This window comes from Pongo abelii, chromosome 9, assembly GCF_028885655.2.
Source record: "Pongo abelii isolate AG06213 chromosome 9, NHGRI_mPonAbe1-v2.0_pri, whole genome shotgun sequence".
Taxonomy (NCBI): domain Eukaryota; kingdom Metazoa; phylum Chordata; class Mammalia; order Primates; family Hominidae; genus Pongo; species Pongo abelii.
Window position 1 is genome coordinate 9,751,048 of NC_071994.2, and position 26,700 is coordinate 9,777,747.

The 26,700-nt window shown below is 51.8% G+C and overlaps 3 protein-coding genes across 14 annotated transcripts in view; 2 read left to right on the plus strand and 1 right to left on the minus strand.

The window, feature by feature from the left end:
* Nucleotides 1-7,168, plus strand: part of MAJIN (membrane anchored junction protein) — a 34,046-nt gene extending 26,878 nt beyond the window's left edge. For 9 of the 10 annotated variants that reach the window (XM_054525663.1, XM_054525657.1, XM_054525659.1 and 6 more), the window contains 3 exons: nt 4,762-4,834; nt 5,641-5,746; nt 6,824-7,168. In XM_054525663.1, the coding sequence (XP_054381638.1) occupies nt 4,762-4,834; nt 5,641-5,746; nt 6,824-6,872 (228 nt within the window). In that variant the 3' untranslated portion in view covers nt 6,873-7,168. Of the gene's footprint in view, nt 1-4,761; nt 4,835-5,640; nt 5,747-6,823 lie in introns of those variants that run through there. The other variant, XM_054525662.1, reaches the window with a different exon arrangement.
* An 824-nt stretch (nt 7,169-7,992) lies between these two features.
* GPHA2 (glycoprotein hormone subunit alpha 2) lies at nt 7,993-11,012 on the plus strand. Of its 2 annotated transcripts, XM_002821542.3 has the most exons (5): nt 7,993-8,180; nt 9,186-9,579; nt 9,946-10,048; nt 10,235-10,419; nt 10,536-11,012. In XM_002821542.3, exons 2-5 carry the CDS (start codon nt 9,481-9,483, stop codon nt 10,635-10,637), a joined length of 489 nt encoding a protein of 162 aa, XP_002821588.3. In that variant the 5' UTR covers nt 7,993-8,180; nt 9,186-9,480; the 3' UTR covers nt 10,638-11,012. The 2 variants fall into 2 exon arrangements, with proteins under 2 accessions (XP_002821588.3, XP_054381642.1); XM_054525667.1 differs by having other exon boundaries at nt 9,946-10,419.
* PPP2R5B (protein phosphatase 2 regulatory subunit B'beta) lies at nt 10,935-21,075 on the minus strand. 2 transcript variants are annotated; one of them, XM_024255766.3, is made up of 14 exons: nt 20,182-21,075; nt 19,275-19,739; nt 18,304-18,500; nt 17,314-17,415; nt 17,059-17,151; nt 16,804-16,934; nt 15,032-15,091; nt 14,824-14,932; nt 13,924-13,977; nt 13,800-13,850; nt 13,541-13,660; nt 12,517-12,644; nt 12,163-12,264; nt 10,935-11,712 (listed from the first exon to the last, which is right to left on the minus strand). In XM_024255766.3, exons 2-14 carry the CDS (start codon nt 19,471-19,473, stop codon nt 11,565-11,567), a joined length of 1,494 nt encoding a protein of 497 aa, XP_024111534.1. In that variant the 5' UTR covers nt 19,474-19,739; nt 20,182-21,075; the 3' UTR covers nt 10,935-11,564. The 2 variants fall into 2 exon arrangements, with proteins under 2 accessions (XP_024111534.1, XP_054381631.1); XM_054525656.2 differs by lacking the exon at nt 13,541-13,660 and having other exon boundaries at nt 20,182-20,713.
* Between the last annotated feature and the right edge of the window lie 5,625 nt (nt 21,076-26,700).

Below are 26,700 nucleotides of genomic sequence, written 5' to 3' on the forward strand. Positions count from 1 at the left end.
TATATCTGATACCCCTCCTCCATTTCAGGACTTGTTTTCTATATATTCTCTAAAATAGTGACCTTTTTCTTTTCTTCCCCTCTTTAAATAGCTGTTAGCTGGTATCCATGCCTTAAAGATCCTTCCTTTTTTTCTCTATGTCTCCAAAGTTGCTGTGACCCTAAGTATCCAAACACAAACAACTCACTTTCTTCACCTTCCCAGGACTCATAACATGAGCAGTTATCGAGTAAACATTTACAAGTGCATTCATTCAACAAATTTTTTTTTCATTTTTGAGACAGGGTCACACTCTGTTGCCCAGGCTGGAGTGCAGTGGTGCAATCTCAGCTCACTGCAACCACCACCTCAAGCTCAAGTGATCCTCTCATTTCAGCCTCTGGATAGCTAGGACTACTGGCGTGTGTCATCACACCTGGCTAATTTTTGTATTTTTTGTAGAGATGGGGTTTTGCCATGTTGCCTAGAATGCATTCAACAAATTTTCATTGAGTGTCTACTATGTGCCAAGTACCAGGGATACACCAACAGTGTACAGCTAGGCAGACAATTATTGATAGATGTGCCATATGCAGGGGTAGAAGGAAGCACAGGATACAAAGGGAGCATAAAGTGGCCAGGAGGGAAGGATTCCCAGAGTAGCTTAAAGTCCAGTGCTGAGAAATGTTACTGGAGAAGTCCGAATGGACTGGATCATGAAAAGCCTTGAGACTACCTTCAAGATCACAGGAATTCTCTAAAACATTTTTAAGTAGAAAAATGAAGTTATTTTCATTTCTAAAGGATTGTTCTGTCTCCTGCTCACAAGGCATTGTGTTGGGTGCTGGGGCACACACAAACATATGTAAACCCTGATTTCTTTTTTCTAGGAGCTTGTAATTTAGTTGGGGAAGGAGTGTATCCTTGGGGATTTATACCTCTGCCTCTGTGTGCAGGGGCAGAGTCCAGGGCCCCTGTTGTGCTATGGCCAGCTGGCCCACTGAGTGATTTTGGGCAGATAGTCAACCCCTTCTATGCCTCCCATCCTTTAGCGGGTAAGAAAAAGAAATGAGAAAGTACATGAGGAGTACTTGAAGCTCTGGAGAACAAAGACACTTTATACAACCAAGATAATTACTGTTAAAGGAACATCTTCCTCGCTCTCTACCCTTTGTATCTTCCTATTCTTAGTTTGACACATCATCTCCCTCAAGAACAGTACCCACAGCTTCTTACTCAACATAATTACCTTTTCAACCTGATTCTGGCTTTAGAAGAAACTCTAGTAAAAGGAACATGTTTATTGATTTTGACTCAAGGCCCAAAGACATTCACCATCATAGACCCTGTTCCCAGGAAGATGATTTCTCCTAAATTAAGATGATCACAGTGACTCTCAGTGTAAGTCACTTGAGCTGGAAAAATTGAATTTGCTCCTATGGTCCATTGCTTAATATGTTCTGCCCCCTTTGCAGGGAGTTAGGGTGTAGGATCACAGTCACTGTGCATGTGCGTGTCTGAACACATTGGGAGCCTGTGTGGGGAAAGCTTAGAAGAATACAACACGTACCTCTGTTTCATAAGAAGTGTTTAGGGAGAATGGGAAGGAAGAGAAAACCCCCTTGCCTTTGTTACTTCAGGTCCCAGATCTAGAGATCCAGACTTTGGAAGGATAAAAAATGGGAGGGAGCAGATGAATGGCCCAGAAATGAAACAGAGTAACTGCACATCGCATTTTGTTGTTGTTGTTGTTTTGCTATATCTGTTTGAACTGCACTTGTAAACAGATCTGGTCCTGAACATACAGAGGACAGTCTTGCATCAGGTTTTCAGAGTATTATGTTCTGATGGAGGTCCCAGATGATACCTTCAGTCTGAATTCCAGCTATAATGTTTTTCCTCTCTTATGACTTTTTCTTGAGAAGACATCTCTGAAGATTTTGGGAGATCACAAAAAGGCTACACTGTCTTGTGAGGAGACTCTTCCCTGGTTCAGAGGCAGGCTGTACCTCTGTCCCAGGGCCTTTGCCCTCCTGTTCCTCCTCCCACCCTTAATAGATGCTTTCATTAGGGCTACTGTATGCAGCAGAATTAAAGCCCCAAACCATAGTTTCATTAAATTTGTAAGAATCATTCCCTCAAGCCAGAAACCAGAGCTTGGCCCTCTAAATTCCATCTCCACTCTCTATAGAAAAGGGAAGAATGGTCTCCTTCCTCCCCAGAGTTCCCTGTTGCTTTTATAGGAATATGACTTCGGTGGCTGCCCATGTGGTCTGGGATTTGAGCGGTTTGTGAATAGGCTCAGTTCAGAGATATCTGCCATTCTAACCTGAAGTTTATTCTTAGGATGGGGCTAGTCCTAGCTTTTCTAGTTTATTCTTAGGATGGGGCTAGTCCCAGCTTTTCTAGTTTATTCTTAGGATGGGGCTAGTCCCAGCTTTCCTAGTTTATTCTTAGGATGGGGCTAGTCCTAGCTTTTCTAGTTTATTCTTAGGATGGGGCTAGTCCTAGCTTTTCTAGTTTATTCTTAGGATGGGGCTAGTCCTAGCTTTTCTAGTTTATTCTTAGGATGGGGCTAGTCCCAGCTTTTCTAGTTTATTCTTAGGATGGGGCTAGTCCCAGCTTTTCTAGTTTATTCTTAGGATGGGGCTAGTCCCAGCTTTTCTAGTTTATTCTTAGGATGGGGCTAGTCCCAGCTTTTCTAGTTTATTCTTAGGATGGGGCTAGTCCCAGCTTTCCTAGTTTATTCTTAGGATGGGGCTAGTCCTAGCTTTTCTAGTTTATTCTTAGGATGGGGCTAGTCCTAGCTTTTCTAGTTTATTCTTAGGATGGGGCTAGTCCTAGCTTTTCCAGACTTGCCATGCCTCTGCCTCCCAGAACCTGCCTTTACAGTCTGCAGCCCCTTGCTCTAGAACTCTTCGCCATGGGAGCTAAGCTATGAGGATGCAAAGGCTTAAAAATGATACAATGGACTTTGGGGACTTGGGGGAAAGGGTGGGAAGGGGGTGAGGGATAAAAGACTATACATTGGGTATAGTGTACACTACTTGGGTGATGGGTGCACCAAAATCTCAGAAATCACCACTAAAAAAACTTATTCATGTAACCAGACACCACTCACTCCCCAAAAGCCTATTGAAATAAAAAATAAATTTTAAAAAATGGGAAAAAAATTCACAGAACTGCACACCCAAAAGAAAAAAAAAGAACTTTTCACCAGCAAAACAGCTTGAGGAGCTCCATCACTGCTGGGTAAAGCCCCTAGGTTCTGACTGGGTGAAGAGAGTAGTAGCCAGTGGCAGAGATTCCTAAAGAAAATATAATAACCATATTTCTGATTATCAGGGTGTTTACTGGAAAATGTTGTGGGCCTGGAATCAGGTTGTAAAATGTCCTCTTCAGAGTACAAAGAAATTTCTATAAAGCAGCAGCACATGGAGAAATGATAAGACTGTGTTATATTACGCTGGTTGCTAATGCCACAGTCAGGTTTCTACCATGCCTGGCTCTAGCCATGCTGATCCGATTTATTCTTTAATGGCACTGTGCCGTCATACATCATGTCCCTGTCTGGAATGCCCTGCTGTGACTGACCATCTCCTCACCCCCGTTATGACAACATCCCACTCATCCATCAAGGCTCCATTCAAATATCACTTCCCCTGTGAAGCCTTCCTTGACTTAACACCACCTGCTCCATTAACGTCCTTTCAGCAACCACAGCACTCTATGTGGATTCGTTGGGTGGTCTTATCACACTTTTTTTTTTTTTTCTTTTTCTTTTTTTCGAGACGGAGTCTCGCTCTGTCGCCCCAGGCTGGAATGCAATGGCGCAACCTTGGCTCACTCTGCCTCCTGGATTCAAGCGATTCTCCTGCCTCAGCCTCCTGAGTAGCTGAGATTACAGGTGCCCGCCACCACACCCGGCTAATTTTTTGTATTTTTAGTAGAGACAGGGTTTGACCATGTTGGCCAGGCTGGTCTCGAACTGCTGACCTCGGATGATCCATCTGCCTTGGCCTCCCAAATTGCTGGGATTACAGGCATGAGTCACCGTGCCTGGCCATCACACTGTCTTGACTTAGTTTATGTCCATTTTGCTCCATAGATACATTTCTCCAAGGTAAATTTAAGGTCCTCCTGATTTCTGAAACCTCAATGTTCTGTCCTTGGTAATAGTAGGTACTCAGTAACATGGGATGATAAATTAAACCCAGCTTGATTTATTCTTGGCTCTTAAATCTTATGGTTTTAGAGGGACAGTAGTTTGGATGTTGAAATGAAAAAAGGACAGTCCTGGCCGGGCACGGTGGCTCACGCCTATAATTACAGCATTTTGGGAGGCCGAGGCGGGCGGATCATGAGGTCAGGAGATCAAGACCATCCTGGCTAACACGGTGAAACCCTGTCTCTACTAAAAATACAAAAAATTAGCCGGGCGTGGTGGCAGGCGCCTATAGTCCCAGCTACTCAGGAGGCTGAGGCGGGAGAATGGCCTGAACCAGAGAGGCAGAGCTTGCAGTGAGCTGAGATGGCGCCACTGCACTCCAGCCTGGGTGACAGAGCGAGACTCAGTCTCAAAGAAAAAAAAAAAAAGAAAAAAAAGAAAAGAAAAAAGGATAGTCCTATGGAAAGAAATGGAAAGAAATATAGAACCTGTCTAGGCAGTCAGAAGCCAGGCCCCAGTGCTGATGTGAAATCAGTTCACCAGCAAATAGCATTCAGATTGCCATGCAGTGTAGGAGGAAAGTTTAAGACTTTTCTTGGTCTTCTTTTTAACAGAATAGGGAAAGAAAAACCCCACAAGGATTGCAGGAGACTCTGGCCTCTGATATCACTGATGTCCAGAAACAAGGTAGGTCCTGGGAAATTTCCATTTATTCTCCTTTAATAATCACCCTTTCCCTTGTAGTTCTCTGATATGGAGAGCAGCACAGAGCTGAGTCTGGGTGCCCTCAGTGGGTAATGTGCCTTGCTCCCGTGGAGGTGCTTGTTAGCCATCCTCTGGTCTGGGGGCCTGTCCTAGAGTAATAGAAGCCGCTCAGCTCCCAGAAGGAGTGAAGGGAGGTAGTGCATGCCCTTCCTCTGCTTCTGATAGTGAAGTTATGCTCTCACTATTTCAAAACATTTCCGAGTGAGGTGATAAACTTTATAGAAATGTGGAGAGGGATGTGTTTCCCTTTTCTGTACTGTTGGAGAATGCTCTCTTCCCTTTGAGGCATTAGAGTTAATATTGAAGTTGCAAATGGATGCTTTGCAAGGGCTGGGAATGCATGTCGAGCTATTGCCCTCCCTACTTGCTGATCTTTTACCCAGCATGGGGATTCAATGTGGACTGCAGTTATCACAGAAACAGGGATGTAGGCCAGTGAGTCCTTCAACAACTTGTCATTTTATGTGAAGACATACCAGCCGGAGTGCATGGCTGGAACTTGAGCTGTGTAAATATCCCAGGAGCTTGACTGAAAATACTCTGAGGTCAGAATAGCATCTTACTGAGCTGAGATGAAATTGGGAAGGTCAGAACAAACAATTCACCTGGATTTAAAGAACTCTTGGTGTGAGACTGCCTCTGGTTCATACTGAGTGTTTGGCCTTCTACTCACATGAAAACGGCCTAGGGACAAACATCTTGCTCCTGCCTGATTGTTTTCCTTACAGATTCTGAGTGGGGGCACAGCCTGCCAGGGCGAATTGTCCCACCCCTGCAGCACAACTCACCTCCACCTAAGGAGCGAGCAGCCAGCGGCTTCGTTGGGTTTCTAAGGTAAGACAGCTTCTGTCCGGCATCAGACTCGAGATCCAGCTCAGTGCGGCTCATTGAGTCTTTCAGGGAAATTAGAATAGGAAAGAAAGCAGATTACTCACAGAGGCTTCTCACTTATGTCTAGGATAGATGATGGAAATGAGATTAAGAACAAAAGCCCTAATTGTGCATTTAATAAAGACTGTGTTTTACTTATTTTTACACAACCCACCTCCACCCTGATGTGTCCAGGATAAAGCCAAGCTCCATAAACATTAACTTGGGCCAGGCCAGGTGGCTCATGCCTATAATCCCAGCACTTTGGGAGGCCAAGGCGGGTGGATCACTTGAGGTCAGGAGTTCAAGACCAGCCTGGCCAACATGGTGAAGCCCCATCTCTACTAAAAATACAAAATTAGCTGGGCATGGTGGCACATGCCTGTAATACCAGCTCCTTGGGAGGGAGGCTAAGGCAGGAGAATCGCTTGAACCTGGGAGGTGGAGGTGAGGCTGAGGCAGGAGAATCTCTTGAACCTGAGAGGTAGAGGTTGCAGTGAGCCGAGATTAAAAAAAATAAAATAAAATAAAATTAGCCGGATGTGGTGGCACGTTCCTGTAATCCCAGCTACTAGGGGGTGCTGAGGCAGGAGAATTGCTTTAACCTGGGAGGCAGAGGTTGCAGTGAGCTGAGATCGTGCCATTGCACTCCAGCCTGGGCAACAGAGCAAGATTCTGTCTCAAAAAAACCAACCAAACAAAAACATTAACTTGAACAAAGTCTATTCTTAGTTTACTTGAGCCATTCAGATGATTTGGTTACCAAACATTTCCATTCTCCCCTCTGAATCTAGGTTGTGTTTGCAGAGGACAGTTAGCAAATGTCTCTCTCTCTCTGCCATCCCATTGCAATTCTTTTTATTTCCCCCTCCTGAGTATAATCTAATTTGGGTACCTTTTCAAATGCTATTCCAGTCTTGAATTTCCATTCAATGGTTCCCCAGAGCAAAAATGCCCTAGCTAGTGAAGCACTAATGGGAAATGGGGAGAAGGGAAGGAGACCTCATAGAGTCTCAGCCTACTGTGTTCTCATTCTTGCAGCTCTCTCTTCCCGTTTCGATATTTCTTCAGGAAGAGCAGCCACTCTTGAGCCTTCCAAATGCAGCGCTGGAAAGAGGATCATCTCTTGCAGTGACTCCTCCTGAACCATTCTTCCTCCAACTCTATCCTTTTCTTATGACACTTCAGTCGTGGGGAATGAGGTCCCCATGCTGAGTCCTCTGTGGTTTTATCCTGTCCTTTGCCCCTTTATAATAGATTTTTTTTCCCCAATTTAAAACAGTAAGAATGGAACTTTCTGAAATGTTCATGTCCTGAGGGCCAGTTTAGGCCTTTTGTCTTCGGCACTTAGGATCCTAATGACAATAAATTATTTATGAAGAGTTATTGATTGAATTTAGTGGAATAGAGTAAAAGAGAACAAATTCTTCCCTCAAGATACAGAGAAAATGCATGAAACTTCCCTAGGTCTACCTGGTTACTATTCACAGGATCACTTTGGGTAGGTGAGTCTGTGCCAGAGGTTAGGGAATGGGGTCTTTCAAGACTGACTGTCCTGAGCCCTGCTCACCCAAGAGACCTCTTCCCCAGTTCCAGTTTGGCCCCAAATGGTTGCCTCTCCATAGACAAAATGTTTCCCACCTCTCTATCCCTCTAACTGTTTGACAGTAATGCAGATTCGTTTATCAGATTAACTGGAAGTCAATCCAGGTTGGCACCCCTGGAGAAGGCCTGGGCACCTGAGCTGCCTTCAACTAAAGGACTAATCTATAACAGACACTTTAGCCTTGTGTGGCCGTGGAGAACCAAAATGATCTATGGAAATGTAGGGAAACTCATTTTAGCTCACAACAAAGGAGTCACTTTTTACCTGTTAGAAATGTCCAATATTAGAATGGGCTACCTCATAAGGTAATGAGCCTTGTCACCCAAATGCTTTAAACAGAAGTCATCATCTGTCACATGCCAGAGGGTGCCCCTCATGAGTGGGAGAGTAGGGGCTGAACTGCTGAGTTCCTGCTGCGTCCTGTTGCTATGCTGCCTGCACCCTTGGTGGGGAGAAGAGAAGAGGTGGACTGCTGTGGAGGACCTGGCAAATGAGGACCCGGCAAATGAGGACCCAGGTCTTGAGGGGATGGGGGCTGATGGGGAAACCGTAGGGTGTGGGAATTTAAGGATTAGTGACATTAGTAACGTCAATTCCTCTCAAATTGTGTTTACAGCTTTTACTCGACTGTCCCAAACATGGCCTGTTTTACAAAGCTGCTAAGAAGCACAGCTCCAAATCTGGAGCTATGAGTGCCTGCCCTGACTCTGACTAGCTTACAGTGAAGCTTTGGGAAGTTGTTTTCCGCTGAGCTCTTATTTTCTCATCCAGAAAATGAGGGGGTAGGATTTGGTGAGTTATAAAGTGCCTTCTAGCTCTAGCAGTCTGTGACTGGCCCTGCTCTTTCTGAGCAGATCAGTGAGACAATGACCCCGAAGGGGGCTGCCCAGAATCGCCACAGGCTTCCTTTGGCTCTCCACCTTGCCCCAACCCCTCTGGCCACTGCTGCCTGGGGGTCTTTCTCCAATTTGCCTCATTCTTGCACAAATGTAGTTTAGCACCATGGATGGACAGCAGATTTGAATTTGAAATCAGCTCTAACATTAACTAGCTGGGTGACTTTTAGTAACTTTCGTTCTTTGAGCCTTAGTTGCCTCATCTATAAAACCAGAGCTGGACAAATAGATCAGCTTTGCTGGGGTTGATGACTTCAGGCCCTTTCAGGAGTCAGGTCCCTGTTATTCCAGGGCTAGGGGAGCACTCCAGCTCAGAACGTTACTCTGTAGCACAGGATGCGAATCATCCACTGACACCGTGGCCATGCAGCTCTGAAACAGACAGCAACCCCCAAACCCCCGGCCCTGCCACCAAGCACATCTCAGGAGACTTCCACTGCTATAACTTCCCTTGTCCCTAAGAATCTCCTTCCCCAATCCCTTTCCTTTGCAGTTAGAAAAAGGCAAGCAGGGCTGAGTTTAGTGGTTTTAAAATTAGGGGTGTGGCCAGGCACAGTATCTCATGCCTGTAATTCTAGCACTTTGGGAGGCCTAGGCAGGCGGATCACTTGAGCTTAGCAGTTCAAGACCACCATGGGCAACACGGCGAAATCCCATCTCTACAAAAAAATACAAAAGTTCGCTGGTCATAGTGGTGCGCCTGTGGTCCCAGCTACTCGGGAGGCTAAGGGGGACGATGGCTTGAGCCTGGGAGGCGGGGAGGTGGAGGTTGCAGTGAGCCGAGATAACACCACCACACTCCAGCCTAGGTGACAGAGCCAGACCCTCTCAAAATAATAGTAATAAATAATAATAAAGTTAGGAGTGATCAGGCCCTGAACAGGGAAATGTTCTGTCCAAGGTCACAGAGCAAAGAGAATCCAGGTGCCCACAACTCAGCCAAGAGTCTTGACCCCTGTGTCGTCAACTGCACACACGCCGCACACTCCACCAGCTCCAAGGCTTCTCTCCACATCTGACTTCTCCAGGCCTGGACTGTTGGGTAGCTTTTTGGACAGAAAGAAGCAGAAAGCAGCAGGAGCTGCTCTCTGAGGACTGCACCTCAAAGAGCAAGATCACCCGGGTGGGATCGCTCTGAGGCTTCAGGCAGGGGAGGCTGGTTTGAAAGCTGATCTCCAAGAGGGCGTGGCTCCAAAATGCTGGCAAATAAAAGCCTGGAGAGCCAGCACCAAGCTGGAGACCAGCAGGAGGCACAGGAAAACAGCAAGCCGCTCTGTTCCTGGGCCTCGGAAGTGGTGAGCTCGCTGAGGCAGGAGGAGCTCTGGGGGAGGGTCTGGGAATGTGGATGAGGGCCCTGCAGGCCAAGATGGGGCAGATGGAGGGAGGAAGATGTTTGCGCTCCAGATGGCGAAGGAAATTCCAGGGAAGGGAGAATCACTGCACAGAGGGCTGACACACAGGTCCTTTCCAGAGACAGCTGCTCACACTCACACACATACACACACATACAAAGGTAGATACAGGGAAAAGGCAGCACCATTCAGGCACATCTCACCTGTCAGACCAGCCAGCCCTGGCTCACTCACCTGGAATGCAGTATTTAAAGAACTCGCCATCCCACCTGCACACCCACGTAGAGACATCTCCCCACTGTGTTTCAGATGCCTATGGCGTCCCCTCAAACCCTGGTCCTGTGTCTGCTGGTCCTGGCAGTCACTGAAGCCTGGGGCCAGGAGGCAGTCATCCCAGGCTGCCACTTGCACCGTGAGTACCTCTGGGACCAGAGGGCTAGGAGGAGTGGAGGTTCTGGGTGGGAGCAAAGAGCTGATAGAGTGGACGGTGGGGCAGGCAGCACCCTAGAGGGCCCCACACTGAGGCACAGGCAACAGGAGCTGGGGCGAGGCAAACCTTGGCAGAGGCGCCGTCTACTGCTTGCCTATCTCCTTCTAGCCTTCAATGTGACAGTGCGAAGTGACCGCCAAGGCACCTGCCAGGGCTCCCACGTGGCACAGGCCTGTGTGGGCCACTGTGAGTCCAGCGCCTTCCCTTCTCGGTACTCTGTGCTGGTGGCCAGTGGTTACCGACACAATATCACCTCCGTCTCTCAGTGCTGCACCATCAGTGGCCTGAAGAAGGTGAGGAGGGCCTGAGCCCGGTGGATGGACGTTGGGGTCGGGGGAAGACCAGGGAGATGGAGATCTTAGACAGTCCTGAGAAAGGGGACTGCAGCACGGACTCCCCACTCCCGCAGGTCAAAGTACAGCTGCAGTGTGTGGGGAGCCGGAGGGAGGAGATCGAGATCTTCACGGCCAGGGCCTGCCAGTGTGACATGTGTCGCCTCTCTCGCTACTAGCCCATCCTCTCCCCTCCTTCCTCCCCTGGGTCACAGGGCTTGACATTCTGGTGGGGGAAACCTGTGTTCAAGATTCAAACACTGGAAGGAGCTCCAGCCCTGCTGGTTACTTGCTATGGAATTTTTTTAAATAAGGGGAGGGTTGTTCCAGCTTTGACCGTTTGTAAGATTTTGTGACTGTCACCTGAGAAGAGGGGAGTTTCTGCTTCTTCCCTGCCTCTGCCTTGCCCTTCTAAACCAATCTTTCATCATTTTACTTCCCTCTTTGCCTTTACCCCTAAATAAAGCAAGCAGTTCTTGAATTTCTCTCTTTATTAGGTCTACCCCCAGCCAGGGAAAGAGGGGTAGACCATGATTACTGTGAACCCCCCTTACCCCAGGACACTGTGAATCTCTTCTTGCCTGTGCCCTCCCCCTCCCCCTGCCCAATAAATAAAAAGGGGACAAGGAAGTACACAGCGAGGGAAGGGAGGAGTGTGCACCCAGGACAGTGTCTGTGTAGAGGGTGAGCTGGGCGAGAATAAATAGACCATGGACCCCATGGTGGGGATAAGGAAGGACCTCGCATTGGCCAAGGCAGGGGCAGGCGAGGCGCTGAGTGCCCTTGCCCAAGGCCAGGAGCAGAGGGTGGGAGCCCGCCTGCAGCCGGAGCCCAGCTTTGCGGGGCAGGGGAAGATCCCTGATGGCAGCTTCCTGGTCAAGCTGGCCCTTGTCAAGTCCTGCCACGAGGGGCTGAGCATTCTGTTGCCAAGACCACCATTGCCTCTCCTCGTCTCCCCCCAGTGAAAGCTGGGCTGGGCAGGGAGTCCTCAGAAGCCACTCTGGCAATGCCAGGGGTAGGTGTGTTTCTCTCTGGGCCCCTGGACAGGAGAAGGGATAGAGGGACTGACAGCTCTGGGTTTAGCTTCTCCCCTTCTGAGGTGCTGTCTAGCTCTGACCACCATTGGCGGCCACCTGGGGTGTAAGCCGCTGGAGGGGGGCCTCCTTGGCCCCCTGGGTCCCCTGTAGCCGGCGTAGCCGCAGCTCTTCCAGACCTTGCCATAACTCCTGACGCTCCTGGGCCTTCTGCTGCTCCCTGGGGAGAGAAGGTGAGGCAGCTCCCTTTCCTGGGGCCCCCCACAGTCCAGACTCCCTCACAGTCCAGACTCCCTCACTACCACCCCACCGGCAAAGGCAAGGCATGGAACCATTTTTGTTCTGTGACTCCATAAAAACCCTCTGCTGAGGGAAGAGAGCAGAGGACAGACAGATCCCAGCCTGCAGTCACGGAGAAGATGACAGGTGGGGCCTGAGTGGTTCTGGCTTCTGTAGGAAGCTACAGGGAGTCAGAACAAGTCTGAGCTACTCGAAGAATGATGGGAGGATACAGGGGCAGACAGTCAGGCATAGGATGGCAGGAGCATGGACAGTCTTGCAGCATCTGATCAGACAGAGTTTGGGGTGGTCCTCGGGTTCCCTCCAGCCATGGGGGTCTGATCCCTCCCTGCTCTTTTCCCTTCCCCCACACCCAGCCCCCAACACTCACTGCTGCTTTTCCAGCTTGTAGGAGGCTGTGAGCTCATCAAACAGTTTCCCATTCATCTCCATGAAGGTCTTGAGCACATTGTAGATCAGTGATACGATGGTTCTTGGCAGGGTCAAGGAGGGACGAGAAGATGAAACAGCTTCGGTTTGCCCACCTCTCCCTTTCCCTGCCCTTCACATACAGCATTCCACCTGAATACAAGCACTGCCCACTTTCCTGTCCTTTTCACCACCCCTGGGCCATCTTTTGATGCTTTCTCTGATACTCTCCAGCTAGGAGTAACCCTAGGGTCGGGTCTGGACTGGCTGGCCCTGGTCCCAGTTTCTGTGAGTTAGGTCATGGCCTGGCACTCACTGGTTCCAGTGCTCCTTGGAGACTTGGTAGAGGGTCCCAAACACAGCAGGCAGCACAGTGTGGCAGTTGTCCTCAATGAGGCTTAGGATATACTCATTGTTCCAGAAATACAGAGCCCGCTCTGCAACCTGGGGCAGACAAGATGGCAGAATGATTAACTGGCAGTGACTTCTCTGTGTGCAAGGTCTGGTGTCCATCACTACCTCAACACCCAGGCCCCCTGACCTTCACACACCCCACCTTCAGGGCTTATCTGAGCCCTGGAGGAAGCAACGGTGTTGAAGGGAAAAGAGTTCTAGATATGGAATCCAATGCTGCGGGGTGAATCCTAACCACTACAGACTCTACTACGCCATGCGACCTTGGGAGAGGCATTTAACCTCCCAGCCTCAGTTTTCTCATCTGTAAAATGGGCTAATAATACCTATCTCAACAAGATGTTATAAGAATCAAATGAAATACTAGACTTTTAGGTGTTTAATGAACCGAAGTGCCAGAATCACTGTGAGGAAGACTTGATTTCCACTGGGTTATGGCCCATAAGAACAGGAGGAAGTCCACACATGTTTGCAGCAGAACATGAATTAGAGTTAGCTGGGATGGTGCGGGGAAGCCGGGCTGTGTCCCAAAGTGAGTCTAATGAAATCTAAGGCCACTAGCAAAAGGGGAAAAGCGATAACAGTCCTCCATAGCATTCTGGAGCACACTTCAGTTTACCAAACATGTTTACACTCACAATCTCTTCCATCCTCATCCCCACCCTGTGAAGAGGTTGTTGGCCCATTTTACAGCTGCGGAAGCTTAATCAGAATCAGAGTGGCGCAGTGATTTGCTCAAGGCCCCTCAGCCAGTGGAAGGCAGGTCCGAGGCTTCACCCTAGGTCTCCTGACCCTAAGTCCAGCATCTCCCCATTACCAGACCCGGGATTGGAGGAGAAACTGAGGGCAAAGGGAGCTTTATTAGGTCAGCTACCCAACCTTTCCAGGCCAGCCCTGCTCCCATCCCCGCCTGTCCTGCCTCATACCTGGAAATGGGGGCTGGAAACACAGCGAGCCACCTGCTTAAAAAGGGGCTCCTGGATCTTCACAAACTGGGAGGGCTCGATGACATCAAGAATCTCTTCCATCTCCCCCAGAAACATCACCTGGGTGGGTTGGGGAGGGGAGTAGGGACAGAGGGGCAGCAGCTCACATCTCCCCCTACACATACACACACCTGACTGCCTTCTAGAGGCCGAGCCCTCCCAGCCTCCCTCTGGTGGGCATCAAAGCCCTTCTTCATACCTCCTTCTGGGTGCAGGTTTTTGGCCAGTATTTGAGCAGCCCCCGGATCACCTGTGGGAGATAAGACAGAAAGGAGTCACGCCTGCAGAGGTGAGAGGCTGCCTTAGCCCCCAGAGGTACTCACGTGCTCTGTCAGAGTGGCATCCTTCTCCAGGAACTGCACCACACAGTATGCCAGCTGCAGGGGGTGACAGGTGGAGGGAAGGAAGATGGGTCAGGAAGGCACCAGGTGCCAAGGACTTGCTGCCCAGGACAGAATGCCAAACACTGCTCACCCATGGCCTGTTACTTTCTTATTCACCAAGCATTTATCACCTGCCTAGGATGTACCAGGCATCACACTCAGTGTGCTGGGAATACAACTATGATCTCGCAGGGAGTAGGGACAATCAATAAACTCATCTTTATAAATTTTGCAAAAGGTTCCATAATATGGCTAGTGTGGTTTCTCAAGCCTGTAATCCAAGCACTTTGGGAGGCCAAGGCAGCAGAATCACTTGAGCCCGGGAGTTTGAGACCAGCCTAGGTAACATAGCAAGACACTGTCTCTACAAAAAAAAAATTTTTTTTTTAATTAGCCAGGCATGTGGCATACATCTGTGGTCCCAGCTACTCAGGAGGCTGAGAAGGGAGGACTGCTTGAGCCCAGCAGGTAGAGGCTTCAGTGAGCCATGTTCGTACCACTGCTCTCCAGCCAAGGCAACAGAGTAGAGTTTTGTCTCAAAAAAAAAATTTGTGTATCAAAATCTCCCATAATAGATTTGTGTATCCAAATATTTGGGAATATAGAAGGAGAAGAATATAATTCTGCCAAGGGAGGGTAGAGAAGAAAAGCCTGGCTTCACAGAGCTGATATCTGAGGTTAGCCTTAAAGTGCCAGTGGGAATGTTCTAAGGTAGATGGAACAGAATTATAAAGACAAAGAAGGTGAGCTAGGATCCCTGGAGGATCTGACCTCCAGGACCCACTGGCTGCCCTGACTGTCTGGAGCTCCTGCTGCAGCAGGGCCAGGCCTGGGCCTCACCTGGGCATGGAAGACAGACAGCGACTTGACAGAGTGCAGGGGGATCAGGACGCGAACCAGGAACTGCTTGTGCTCCGTCTTCAGGGGCAGCGCAAAGCCATTGATGATGCTGAGGAGGAGGCAGAAGAGAGGAAGAGGGCTCAGGTGACCCGGCCCCAGTCCCTCCTTCCAGAATCCTGAGCTCCAGCTGAGGCCCAGGGAGAATCACCTTCCTAGGATCTCCAGCAGCTCAGCCACACCATTGAAGTGCTCGAATTCATAGATGAACCTGCAAGAGAAGAACGCAGGTGGGCTCAAAGCAAGCAGGATAGGCTCAGTGCCCCCTTAGGCATCCTGCCTGCCTACCGTCACCTGCACAGCACACTCATCCAACTCTCCCCCAACCCAGAGGCCACGCTCCCTTCCCAACATCCCAAACCAGGCCCCATTGAGATCCCCGCCTCTGACACTGAAATGCCCTTCTCAGCCCAAGCCACCTCTGCCACTGAGTCCCAAGCTCAAGGCTCTCTTGCCAGTCAACTAAGAGAATGACAAACACTTAGCGCATCTACTCTGTACCATGTAAGTCTCAAAATTATCCAGGGAGATGAGGCTTATGAAATCCATCACATGGATGAAGAAATCAAGACTCAGCGGTTAAATAAAACAACCCCAATGTTAATAGGCAGGGAATCTAATGGACTCCAAGGTGCTGGAGGACAGGGATCATGGCTCACCCATTTTGTAGCTAATAACAATAACAACTAATGTTTCAGAGTCCCGGCCTCAGTCCAGGAGCTATGCTGAGTGCTTTGGAGGCAAGGCCCCATGTCATCTTGATGATGGTCCCTGAGTTAGTACAAGCAGCATCCCCATTTTTATCTTATCTTTGAGATGGAATCTCACTCTGTCGCCCAGGCAGGAGTGCAGTCGCGCAATCTTGGCTCACTGCAACCTCCACCTCCCAGGCTCAAGCGATTCTCCTGCCTCAGCCTCCCGAGTAGCTGGGATTACAGGTGTTTACCATCACACTCAGCTAATTTTTGTATTTTTAGTAGAGATGGAGTTTCACCACGTTGGCCAGGCTGGTCTTGAACTCCTGATCTCAAGTGATCTGCCTACCTCCGACTCCCAAAGTGCTGGGATTACAGGCATGAGCCACTGCACCCAGCCAGCATTCCCATTTTAAAGACGAGCAAACTAGGAGAGAGCTTAAGTAATTTGCCAAAGTTCACCCAAACGTTGGAACCAAACTCAAATGTAGGCCATATAGCTTCAGAGCCATGGTCTCAACTACAAGGCCACGTGAGCCTTGATGCCCAGTGGGTGCTGGTGCTCAGTGCATGTTTGCAGAAAGAATCTCTCTCTGGGTCCTTATGGCCTGGCATGATAAGGGTCAAATTATTTAGCTCCTAGGCCCCTGGACTGACCCAGTCCCTGCAAACCATTTCATCTCTTTTGGCCTCTACTTTCTCATCTGTAAGATGGAAATAAATACCCATTGTCTGTCAACTTCACAGGCTTTGTATAATCAATATGTAATACGTTACTGAGAAAGGGCTTGGAAAACAGAAGTTCTACAAGGGCCCCTGCAGCCCAGGAGCCTTTGCTGCAGTCTTCTTTTTTTTCTTTTCTTTTCTTTTTTTTTTTTTGAGACACAGTCTCCCTCTGTTGCCCAGGCTGGAGTGCAGTGGCATGATCTCGGCTCACTGCAAACTCCACCTCCTGGGTTCAAGTAATTCTTGTCTCAGCCTCCCAAGTAGCTGGGATTACAGGTGCCCACCACCATGCCCGGCCAATGTTTGTATTTTTATTAGAGACGGGGTTTCACCATGTTGGCCAGGTTGGTCTCAAACTCCTCACCTTAGGTGATGCACCCACCTCAGCTTCCCAAAGCGCTGGGATTACAGGTGTGAGCCACCACACACGGCCTTTGCTGCAGTCTTCTAACAGCCCTCTCACCCTCCCCAGGTCTCTGCTGGGCAGGCAGCAGCCACTCACCGGAGGAAGATGTGGTTGCACTGTTTGCGGATGTAGGCCCGGAGACCCAGGAACTTGCCATAGACCCGGTGCAGGATGGTCTTGAGGTACTCACGCTCCCGGGGGTCCTCGCTATCAAACAGCTCCAGGAGCTGTGGGAACCAGAGTCAGGGTCAGGGGAAAGGTCCACCCCAGGTTGCTTCCATCCTATCCCTGGCCCCTCAGAGAGCCTGCCCCTGCCTTGTGGTACCACCCAGCCTGGGCTCCCCACTTCACCATCAGGACAAACTTTTGATCCACATATCTCTTGGCCACGGAGGGCTGGAAGTCTGGGCTCTCCAAGAAACGCAGGAAAAACTCATATACCAGCTGGGGGAGGGGGACAGACAAAAAGGTGAGTTCAGTAACAGCCTCACCCACTCATTCCACCCTATGGCCCTCATCCAACTGTCTAGGGGCTAAAGAGGCCCTCTCCCCATGCCTTGGATCTCTTCTGAAACTTGGCTCTCTGTCTTCCCCAACCCTTCGGACCTGCAGGTGTGGCCACGAAGGCTCAAGGTTGGGCTCATCCTCTTCAGGGTCAAATTCAGGGTTCTCACTGGGCGGCAGAGTCCGGAAGATATTCACTGAGATCTGAGTGGCAGAGTTGGGGTTTGTTAAGGAAAAGCCCTTGAAGCCAGAAGCCAAGGAGTCCCTCATTCAAAGTTTTTTTTTTTTCTTTCCCAAGACAGGGTCTCGCTCTGTTGCCCAAGCTGGAGCGCAGTGGTGCAATCTCACCTCACTGCAACCTCAACCTCCCAGGTAGGCTCAAGCAATCCTCCCACCTCAGCCTTCTGAGTAGCTGGACTCAGTAGCACACCACCATGCCCGGCAAATTTTTAAATTTTTGTAGTGATGCGGTCTCACTGTCAGGCTGGTCTCGAACCCCTTGCCTCAAGTGATCCTCTCGCCTCGGCCCAAAGTGCTGGGATTACAGATGTGAGCTGCTGCTCCCGGCCCTCATTCAAAGTCCTAATGGGTTGATTTCAGCATCTGCCCCAGCAAGCAGTTCATTCCTTGGGCAATCATCACTTGAACACCTAGTTCGTGCAAGCCCTGGGCCAGGGGCTGGGAACCCAAGGGTGAATGGGACACATCCCTGCCTTCTAGGCAGGTGCAATCCAGTGGGGAGAACAAGGCTAGAAGCTGTGAGGTCTACGGGCAGGAAAAGGGAGATTTCCAGCTTGGGTATTGAGAGCGACTTCTTGGCAGAGGCGGCACCTGAGCCAGGCCATGGATGGTATGGGGTGTGGGGCAGGGCACTCCAGGTCTCAGGCAAGCATAAGCAAAGGTGTGGAGGTGGGGCAGGCCCGGAGGCATTCAGTGGGTGTCGGGCAGCAGCGGGTCGGGGGGAAGGAAGACGTGGACTGAGGCCAAGCCGATGAGTACAGGGTTATTCTCCACGCAGGGGTCCTGTGGACAGGAAACGGGGCTCACACGCCCTCTCGGCCGGCCCTCGGAGCCTGGCTAGCAGGTGCTCACCATGCGGATGATGTCTGGGTAGACGGGCTCGATGAGGACACCCCGGGTGCTCCCCACACACTCCACCAGCTCGTTGAGGGCTGCCCGCTTCACCTCCTTCCCCTTGAGGTCGGCCACACAGTCCAAGAAGTCAAACATCACCCCACACTGGGCCAGCTTCCGGCTCAGCAGCTCGTGCAGCTCGGAAGCCGGCACATCTGGGGAGGAGAGGGCATCCTGGGCCTGGGCCCCAGCTCCCCCAGCTGCCCCAGCTCTGGGTGGGGCAGACCCTCCTAATCTCCAGGGCTGCCTCTGCTGCCCCCAGGCCCCATGCTCTTGTGCCATCTCCCACTCCTTGCAGACAGCAAACAACTACTGTCCCTCCATTCCTGGGGGTTGAGGGTTGCTTTTCTTCCTCCTAATCCAGGCTCAGAGAGTATGATGGCCTGAGTTTTAAAGCAAGATCACAAATCCTGGATGCAGCAGCTTTCCACAGGTGCCCCAAACAGCTGCTGCCTCCCTCTCGGGTGGCACCCAGTTCTAAGGGCCAGAAATGGGAAGGGGTTCAGGGCCAAGGATCTCTACGGTGTCCTCAGGCTTGGCCAGTCTGGCCCTATGGCCCAAGGCTGGGAAAGGGAGCTATGTGGTTCCCCCAGGGAACCCTGCCAAGCGCCTGCTCCAGGGATCCGTCAGCTGGCTGGGCTGATAGTGGCCCCCTGGAACCCAGGCTATGGGCCCCACCCTTGGCCCTGGTCTGCCCCTAGGGTGGCACCACCTTCCGATGTCCCACCTCCAAGGATGACAGGCCAGTCAGGCCATGCGTCAGCAGAGAGGGCTGGAGGGCTGGGGTCAGTTCTGATGGCAGAGAACCTAGCCTGGAGGGGTATCCAAACTCCCTCTCTTGCCAGCTGCCTGCTGCCTCCCACCCCACCCCACGGCCCTGCTGGTCCCCTCGGGGGTTCGGTTCCCCCACTGGCCAGCAGCCAGCTCACCTTTGAGCAGGGGCAGCGGTGTGAGCTCCTGCTGGTTGCTCTGATAGCGGAACTGAGAGGAGCTGTGGGAGCGGCGGGGCCGGGCTCTGCGGAGGGAACGGCGGGAGAAGCCGTCCACCTTGTCTGGTGGGGGCACAGGCGACAGCCCAGGGGAGGAGGGGCTAGTGGGGGTGCTTGCAGGGGGCAGCTTGGTCTCCATGGCGGGCAGGCGGCAGGTCAAGCTTTCAGAGCCCCGGGGGTTCTCTCTGGGCCTGGGAGGTGCTGGGTGAGACTGGACAGACTAACTTGGTCCCATCCTGTCCGGGCGTGGGGGGGGGGGGGCACAACCACAGTCCTGGGCCCCCCCCCAGGGCCTCCTGCAACTGCCCAGTCCTGGGGGGCAGGCAGGGTAGAAAGGAGGATGGCTCAGGCCTCAGATCCTTCCTGGGGGTCCCGAAGAGTCCAGTTAGGGTTCCCACTCTGGCTCTTTTGAAAACGAAGTCAGGCAGAAAGGTCAGCAAGAAAGAGACAGAGAAAGCCAATCAGTTCCTCAGGAGAGCCGGGAGGCTGCGTGGAGTGCCCAGGTCTTTTCCCTCCTATTCTTGCCCAGACCCTAAAATAGGGGTGCAGCCCCCTCCCATCCTGGACATGTTCCTCCCTTCTCTCAGACAGAAAGGCTCCAAAACAACCCCTCCCAGAATAGGGCCTATCCCCCAAGCCAGCCCCGACTCAGAATGGAGCCCCGATCGTCATCCCTGCCCCTTTCAGAATGGAACGCATCGCTGCTCCACTAAACCCGGCCACTTGGGACAACCCCAAGACTGGAGGTGCTGTCCCGATGCCACCCCGCTCCTAGAACCCGGCACCCTCCCCCACCTCAGCTCCTCCTTCCTGGCCCCCCAAACCTCATGGGGTGGGGGACACTCACTTCTCGAAAACCCAGACTTCGGTCGCCAACCCCCGGGGGCTGCCCGTAGGGAGGGCGACGGCCGTTCAGGGCCCTTTCGCAGCGGTTCCGCTCGGGGCGCTGGGGCTGGGCGGCGGCGCTCCTGGGTTCTCTCCCGGGCTCCGGGGGGGGGGGGGGCTAGAGCATGCCCCCAACTCAGCCCCGGGCCGGGACTGGGCGTTCGGCGGGCTCTGCACCGGCCGTCGCAGCGCGCGGATCTCCGCTGAAGTCCTGGGACTCCGACCCAACGCGGTGCAGCGCAGCGGGAGCCCCAGCTCGGCTCCGTGCGCACCGGCACCCGCCGCCCAGCTGCTCAGGATGACATCAAGTCACCTCCCCCCGCCCGGCCCGCACCTCCCCGCGGGCTGAAAGAGGGGGCTGCGTCAGGAAGGCCCGGGGCCGCTGGGAGATGTAGTCCCCGCGCCGTTTAAAGTGAGCTGCCAGACCAAAGGGGACACCCTTGAGGGCAGACTCGGGGGTGAAGGCCGAAGCTTTTGAAGCCAGAGAGCAGAGTGGGATGGGCTCTAGTCGGGGGCGGGAAGCCTGGATTCTAGAAGGGAGGCTGCATAGGGAAAGAGGAGGGCTTAGGAGTTTGCACCAGGAAAGTGGGGTGATGCCAGGACACTGACAGGAAGGAGTCACAGCAAGCTATGCCAGGCCCACAGATTTGGCCTGGGCCTTCTATGCCCTAGGCCATCCCCCCAGGAACCTCACCCTCACCCCAGAACCACCAGACACTTCAGAAACCCCTTGGAAACCAGCACTGGACTAGTTAAAAGTCTGCGATGAGTCAGTGCTTGCTGGGAGGGGTGTGGTGCTCCCAAGCCTGCTGGGAGATGCAGTCCATCCTCAGGCCTGCAGTCCCCCTCCCGTCCCTTGCTGTCTATGGTGACATCATGGTCTCCGGTTTAAAGGGCCAGTCTTGGAGTGGCAAAGCCCGAGAGGAGGAGGTTTTCTCCTGGAGCTGCCACCTCATCCCAGGCAGCCTGGCCTTCCCGGATGGACCTTTCAGCCCCCCTGGACCCTAAGATGTGCTGGGTGGGACAGTGTCTCTTGCTCAAAATCCTGCTGCTGGTATGCAAGGCACAGGTGGCAGTCCAGGAGTTCGGCATGCTAACCAAAAGTTCCCAGCCTGCGGTCCTGGGCCCCCCTCCTAGGATCCTGGACCCCAACACTCTTTATAGCCCTGAACTCCATCACGATACACTGCTGTGAAATCTCCACCCTGAAATGTTGCCTGGATGAGCAGCTGGTCCATGGTGAGCAGCAGGAAAGGGTGATGAGACCAGATAATGAGGTCGGGGAGGGGACAGGGGCCTTTTCAGAGTCTGCCCCATCCTGCTTTGGGTCTTGGTGACCACTCAGTGCTCCAGCGGAACCACCCAGCCATCCTCCCGGTTGCAGAGGAAGCCTGGGTGCGCAAGAGGTGCCCGCCTACCAAAGCAACAGAAGGCAGAGGCCTGCACCGAGGTCCGCAGTTCATCAGGCTGGGGTCCAGGACTCTGGCACTGGAGACCCGGCAAGTGCTCTGCTTGCTCAGGAACCTCCGGCAGGCCTTGCCCATCCGGCCCTTGGTGTCCCTGTCTGTCCAATGGGAATCCATGATGTCCCTCCTTGCCCACCTCCCAGGCTCTTCTGCATCCCTGAACAAGCTGAGGGAGGGCAGGCCCACAGAGCCTCTGCAGCCAGGCAAGGACCCCGAGGCCAAGAGAGGAGAAGCCCCTTGCCCAGTGTCACACAGCGTGTCTTCAAAAGTTGGGGCCAGGGGCCAGGCTTCCACCTCCCAGCTGGCTGCAGCCCACCTCCACAAGCCCCCTGGGCACCAGTGCCCTGGTCTCAAGGCTAGACTGCCCACACAGGGCTGGTGTTTTATATAAAGGAAGTGCTAAGGCCAGGTGTGATGGCTCACACCTGTAATCTCGATACTTTGGGAGGCTGAGGTGGGAAGATCACATAAGCCCAGGAGTTAGAGGCTGCAGTAAGCTGTGATTGTGCTGTCGCATTCCAGCCTGGGTGACAGAGACCCTGTCTCAAAAACAAAACAAAAAACAGAGATGTTCCATTTGAGAAATGGGGCACTGAAGAGTAGAGGAGAGGGATAAGACTCCTGGAAGAAAAAAAAAAACTTTTTTTTTTTTTTTTTTTTTGAGATGGAGTCTCGCTCTGTCACCCAGGCTGGAGTGCAGTGGCACAAACTCAGCTCACTGCAAGCTCCGCCTCCTGGGTTCACACCATTCTCCTGCCTCAGCCTCCCGAATAGCTGGGACTTCAGGTGCCCACCACCAAGCCCAGCTAGTTTTTTTGTATTTTTAGTAGAGACGAGGTTTCTCTTCTCTCCCTCATCCGTGTTAGCCAAGATGGTCTCGATCTCCTGACCTCGTGATCCGCCCACCTCGGCCTCCCAAAGTGCTGGGATTACAGGCGTGAGCCACCGTGCCTGGCTGAATAAAAAGACTTCTGAAGTGGTGGCATTTGAACTGGTTCTCAAAATAGGCACAGTGTCACTTGGGGGATGCAAGGTTGAACATTCTTTTTTTCTGTTTTTGAGACAGAGTCTCACTCTGTCACCCAGGCTTGAGTGCAGTGGCACCATCTCAGCTCACTGCTGCAACCTCCACCTCCCAGGCCCAAGCAATCCTCCTGCCTCAGCCTCCCAAGTAGCTGGAACCACAGATGCGCGCCATCATGCCAGGCTAATTTTTGTTTTTTTGGTAGAGACAGGGTTTCACCATGTAGCGCAGGCTGGTCTCAAACTCCTGAGCTCAAGCGATCCATTTGCCTCAGCCTCCTAAATGTTGGGATTACAGGCGTAAGCCATTGCACCCAGCTTTTTTTTTTTTTTTTTTTTTTTGCAGTGGCGCGATCCTGGCTCACCGCAACCTCCGCCTCCCGGACTCAAGCAATCCTCCCACCTCAGCCTCAGTCCCGAGTAACTGGGACCACAGGTGCATGCCACCACTCCTGGCTAATTTTTTGTATTCTTTGTAGAGACAGGGTTTTGCCATGTTGCCCAGACTGGTCTCTAACTCCTGGGCTCAAGTGATCCTCCCGCCTTGGCCTCCCAAAGTGCTGGGACTACAGGTGTGAGCCACCATGTGTGGCTTTTACCACAATTTAAACGAAATGCATTACATCGTGTTATATGCAACGACAGATGTATGTTCAAAACAAAAGTCACCCATTTTAGTGGTACAATTCAACAGTATTGTATTTATAGATCAAGTTCCATGTATTTATAGATGAAGTTTGCTTTTTCAGGTGTGTCCAGATCCCTCTGTTCTCCTGGCTGTCCCTGAGTTACCTGGAGGAGCTCCTCTGGCCTGGACACCCAGTTCCCTGCTATTTGCCTGGGATCTCCTCCCTCCAGCTCCACCCATCCTTGAGGGATGGCCTCTCTTCCTCCATGAAAGCCCTTCCCTCTGATAAAACCCAAGCTCTCCACCCAGGACAGAGTCAAAAGCCGTAGCCCCCAGGCCACCTCCGTGATCCCTTTCTCACCCCAGAGGGTGGGCCATCCCCCCGGCCTAGGCACAGCCTAGCCCTCCCCATTTTCTCTCTGTGGGGAGGAATCCTGACCCCAAACTTCCCCTGACCTCTTGAGTTGACTGGAATCCAGTTGTCCGGTAGAAGAAGCCCCTAAATGCAATGCCCAGGGCCAGTGTATTTGTTAGAACTGCTGGACCTAGGGCAGGTGCAGGGGCTCATGCCTGTAATCCCAGCACTTTGGGAGGCAGAGGCAGGCAGATTGCTTGAGCCCAAGAGTTCAAGACCAGCCTGGGCCACATGGTGAAACTCCATCTCTACAAAAAATAGAGAAATTAGCTGGGCATGGTGGCATGAGCCTATAGTCCCAGCTACTTGGGGAGGCTAAGGTGGGAGGATTGCTTGAGCCCGGGAGGCAGAGGTTGCAGTGAACTGTGATCATGCCCCTGCACTCCAGCCTGAGCAAGAGTGAGGTACTGTCTCAAAAAAAATTACATATATATATATATATATATATATATACACACACATAGAACTGCTGGACCTACGGCTGGGCGCAGTGCCTCACACCTGTAATCCCAGCACTTTGGGAGGCTGAGGCGGGCAGATCACAAGGTCAAAACTTCGAGACCAACCTGACCAACATGGTGAAACCCTGTCTCTACTAAAAACAGAAAAATTAGCCAGGCATGGTGGTGCGCACCTGTAATTCCAGCTACTCAGGAAGCTGAGGCAGGAGAATCACTTGAACCCAGGAGGTAGAAGTTGCAGTGAGCTGAGATCGCGCCACTGCACTCCAGGCTGGGAGAGAGAGCGAGACTCCGCCTCAAAAAAAAAAAAAAAATAACTGCTGGACCTAAAGTGGGGGCTTGGGACTTCGTTGCAGAATGCCCCATGGGGTTCCCAACACCACATTTCCTCCCAAGAGAATATCGTCCCCTTTACTGTGCCAGGATTTTTAGCTCACTCCTTTAGCTCCTACTCTGAGGCTAGATTGAGGAATGACTATCTCTGGAGTTGGTTTTCTATGGAGCTCGTCTGGGGAAGTATCTTTGCATCCTCTCAGTCCTGTCTAATCTTCTGCTGTGGCACACACACGGCACTGGGAACTGGGGCTCAGGAATGGACCTGCAGGCACCAACTCCTAAGAGATGGATGTGCCCACCAGTTAAGTTACAAGACACAGATGTGAGTGCAGCCTGACCCTGGAGTCTCCCTCACTAGAGGAGAGCAAACTCCCAGAGTGGCGCCAGGGGCCTAGAAAGGACAACTTTTCTTGGACCAAGAGAATATCCCCTTCTATCCCCACCGCCTTTGGAAGGAGGAGAAGTGGTGTTTTTTCTTTTTTCTTTCCTTTTTTTGTTTTTGAGATGGAGTCTTGCTCTGTTGCCCAGGCTGGAGTGCAGTGGTGCAATCTCAGCTCACTGCAACCTCTGCCTCCCGGGATCAAGTGACTCTGGCCACCTCAGCCTCCCAAAAATGCTGGGATTACACGTGTAAGCCACTGTTCCTAGCCTCTTTTTTCTTTTTATGATTTCTGAATCTTAATCCTTTTTCATTCATTCGCTCCACAGCATTTAGGCACGTAGCCTTGGTCTCCTCTCCCTTAAGAATGGGGATATTAATAGAACCTCCCTCATGAGCATATGGTGAACAGCAGAGCAGATGAGATCGTGCACGTAAAGTAACAAGCCCAAGGCCTAGGACATCACACAGGCTTAATTCATGGTGGCAATTATATTTACTATTAATTTTTTTTTTAGACAAGATCTCCGTCTGTCACCCAGGCCGGAGTGCAGTGGTGCATTCATAGCTTCACTGCAACTTCAAACTCCTGGGCTCAAATGACCACAGGCACACACCACCACGCCCGGCTAATTTTTTGAAACTTTTTTTTTTTTTGTAGACACAGGGATTCAGCTATGTTGCCCAGTCTGGTCTCAAACTCCTGGGCTCAAGCGATCCTCCTGCCTCAGCCTCCCAAAGTGCTGGGATTACAGGAGTGAGCAACCCAACCCGGTCTATTATTATTAATGTAATAATCAGTTGGTGAGCACGGTACTGCCCCCGGCCTGCCATGGAAGAAGGCAGAGCCCTCCATTCCTTCCACGAGCAGTTTCTTTTTTTTTTTTTTTTGAGACGGAGTCTCGCTCTGTCACCCAGGCTGGAGTGCAGTGGCACAAACTCGGCTCACTGCCAGCTCTGCCTCCTGGGTTCACGCCATTCTCCTGCCTCAGCCTCCCGAGTAGCTGGGACTACAGGCGCCCGCCACCACGCCTGGTTAATTTTTTGTTTGTTTTTTTTAGTAGAGATGGGGTTTCACTGTGTTAGCCAGGGTGGTCTCGATCTCCTGACCTCATGATCCACCCGCCTCGGCCTCCCAAAGTGCTGGGATTACAGGCGTGAGCCACCGTGCCTGGCCCATAAGCACTTTCTGAATGGCTGTCCTATCAGACTGCCTCCCTGAGTGGAGCCTGTTCCTTCCAGGTAATGAACTATCTCCACTTACTAACCCAACCCCAGTTACACAGGATAAAACTGAGGGTCACAAGAGGAGAAGAAACCACCCATGGGTGTGACTGGAATACAGGTCCCTGCCCTGTGGGCCAGGGCGGTTGCCCTTGCTTCAGGCTGAGTTTTGGCATTAGAATGTAAGAGTCCAGCTCCCAAGTAAGATTAAAATAGAAACACAGGCTAGGTGGGGTAGCTCACACCCATAATCCCAGCTACTCGGGAATTCCTTGAACCCTGGAGGCAGAGGTTGCGTGAGCCAAGACTGCACCACTGCACTCCAGCCTGGGCAACAGAGCAAGACTCCGTCTCAAAAAAATAAATAAATAAAGTAGAAACATAGGCCGGGCACGGTGGCTCATGCCTGTAATCCCAACACTTTGGGAGGCCAAGGCAGGCTGATCACCTAAGGTCAGGAGTTCGAGACCAGCCTGGCCAACACGGTAATTAGCCAGGTGCGGTGGTGCATGCCTGTAATCCCAGCTACTCCGGGAGGCAAAGGCAGGA

Bases quoted from the DNA above. Each gene is read 5' to 3' on its own strand.
- GPHA2 (XM_054525667.1), top strand. From the start codon at position 9,481: ATGCTGGCAAATAAAAGCCTGGAGAGCCAGCACCAAGCTGGAGACCAG. The intron at 9,580-9,945 runs GTGAGCTCGCTG...ACTGTGTTTCAG, and splicing joins GTTCCTGGGCCTCGGAAGTG to ATGCCTATGGCGTCCCCTCA. The intron at 10,420-10,535 runs GTGAGGAGGGCC...CCACTCCCGCAG, and splicing joins CCATCAGTGGCCTGAAGAAG to GTCAAAGTACAGCTGCAGTG.
- PPP2R5B (XM_024255766.3), bottom strand. From the start codon at position 19,473: ATGGAGACCAAGCTGCCCCCTGCAAGCACCCCCACTAGCCCCTCCTCC. The intron at 13,978-14,823 runs GTGAGGCCCAGG...CACCCCCTGCAG, and splicing joins TGTCTGTCTTCCATGCCCAG to CTGGCATACTGTGTGGTGCA. The intron at 11,713-12,162 runs GTGAGTGTTGGG...TTCTCTCCCCAG, and splicing joins TACAAGCTGGAAAAGCAGCA to GGAGCAGCAGAAGGCCCAGG.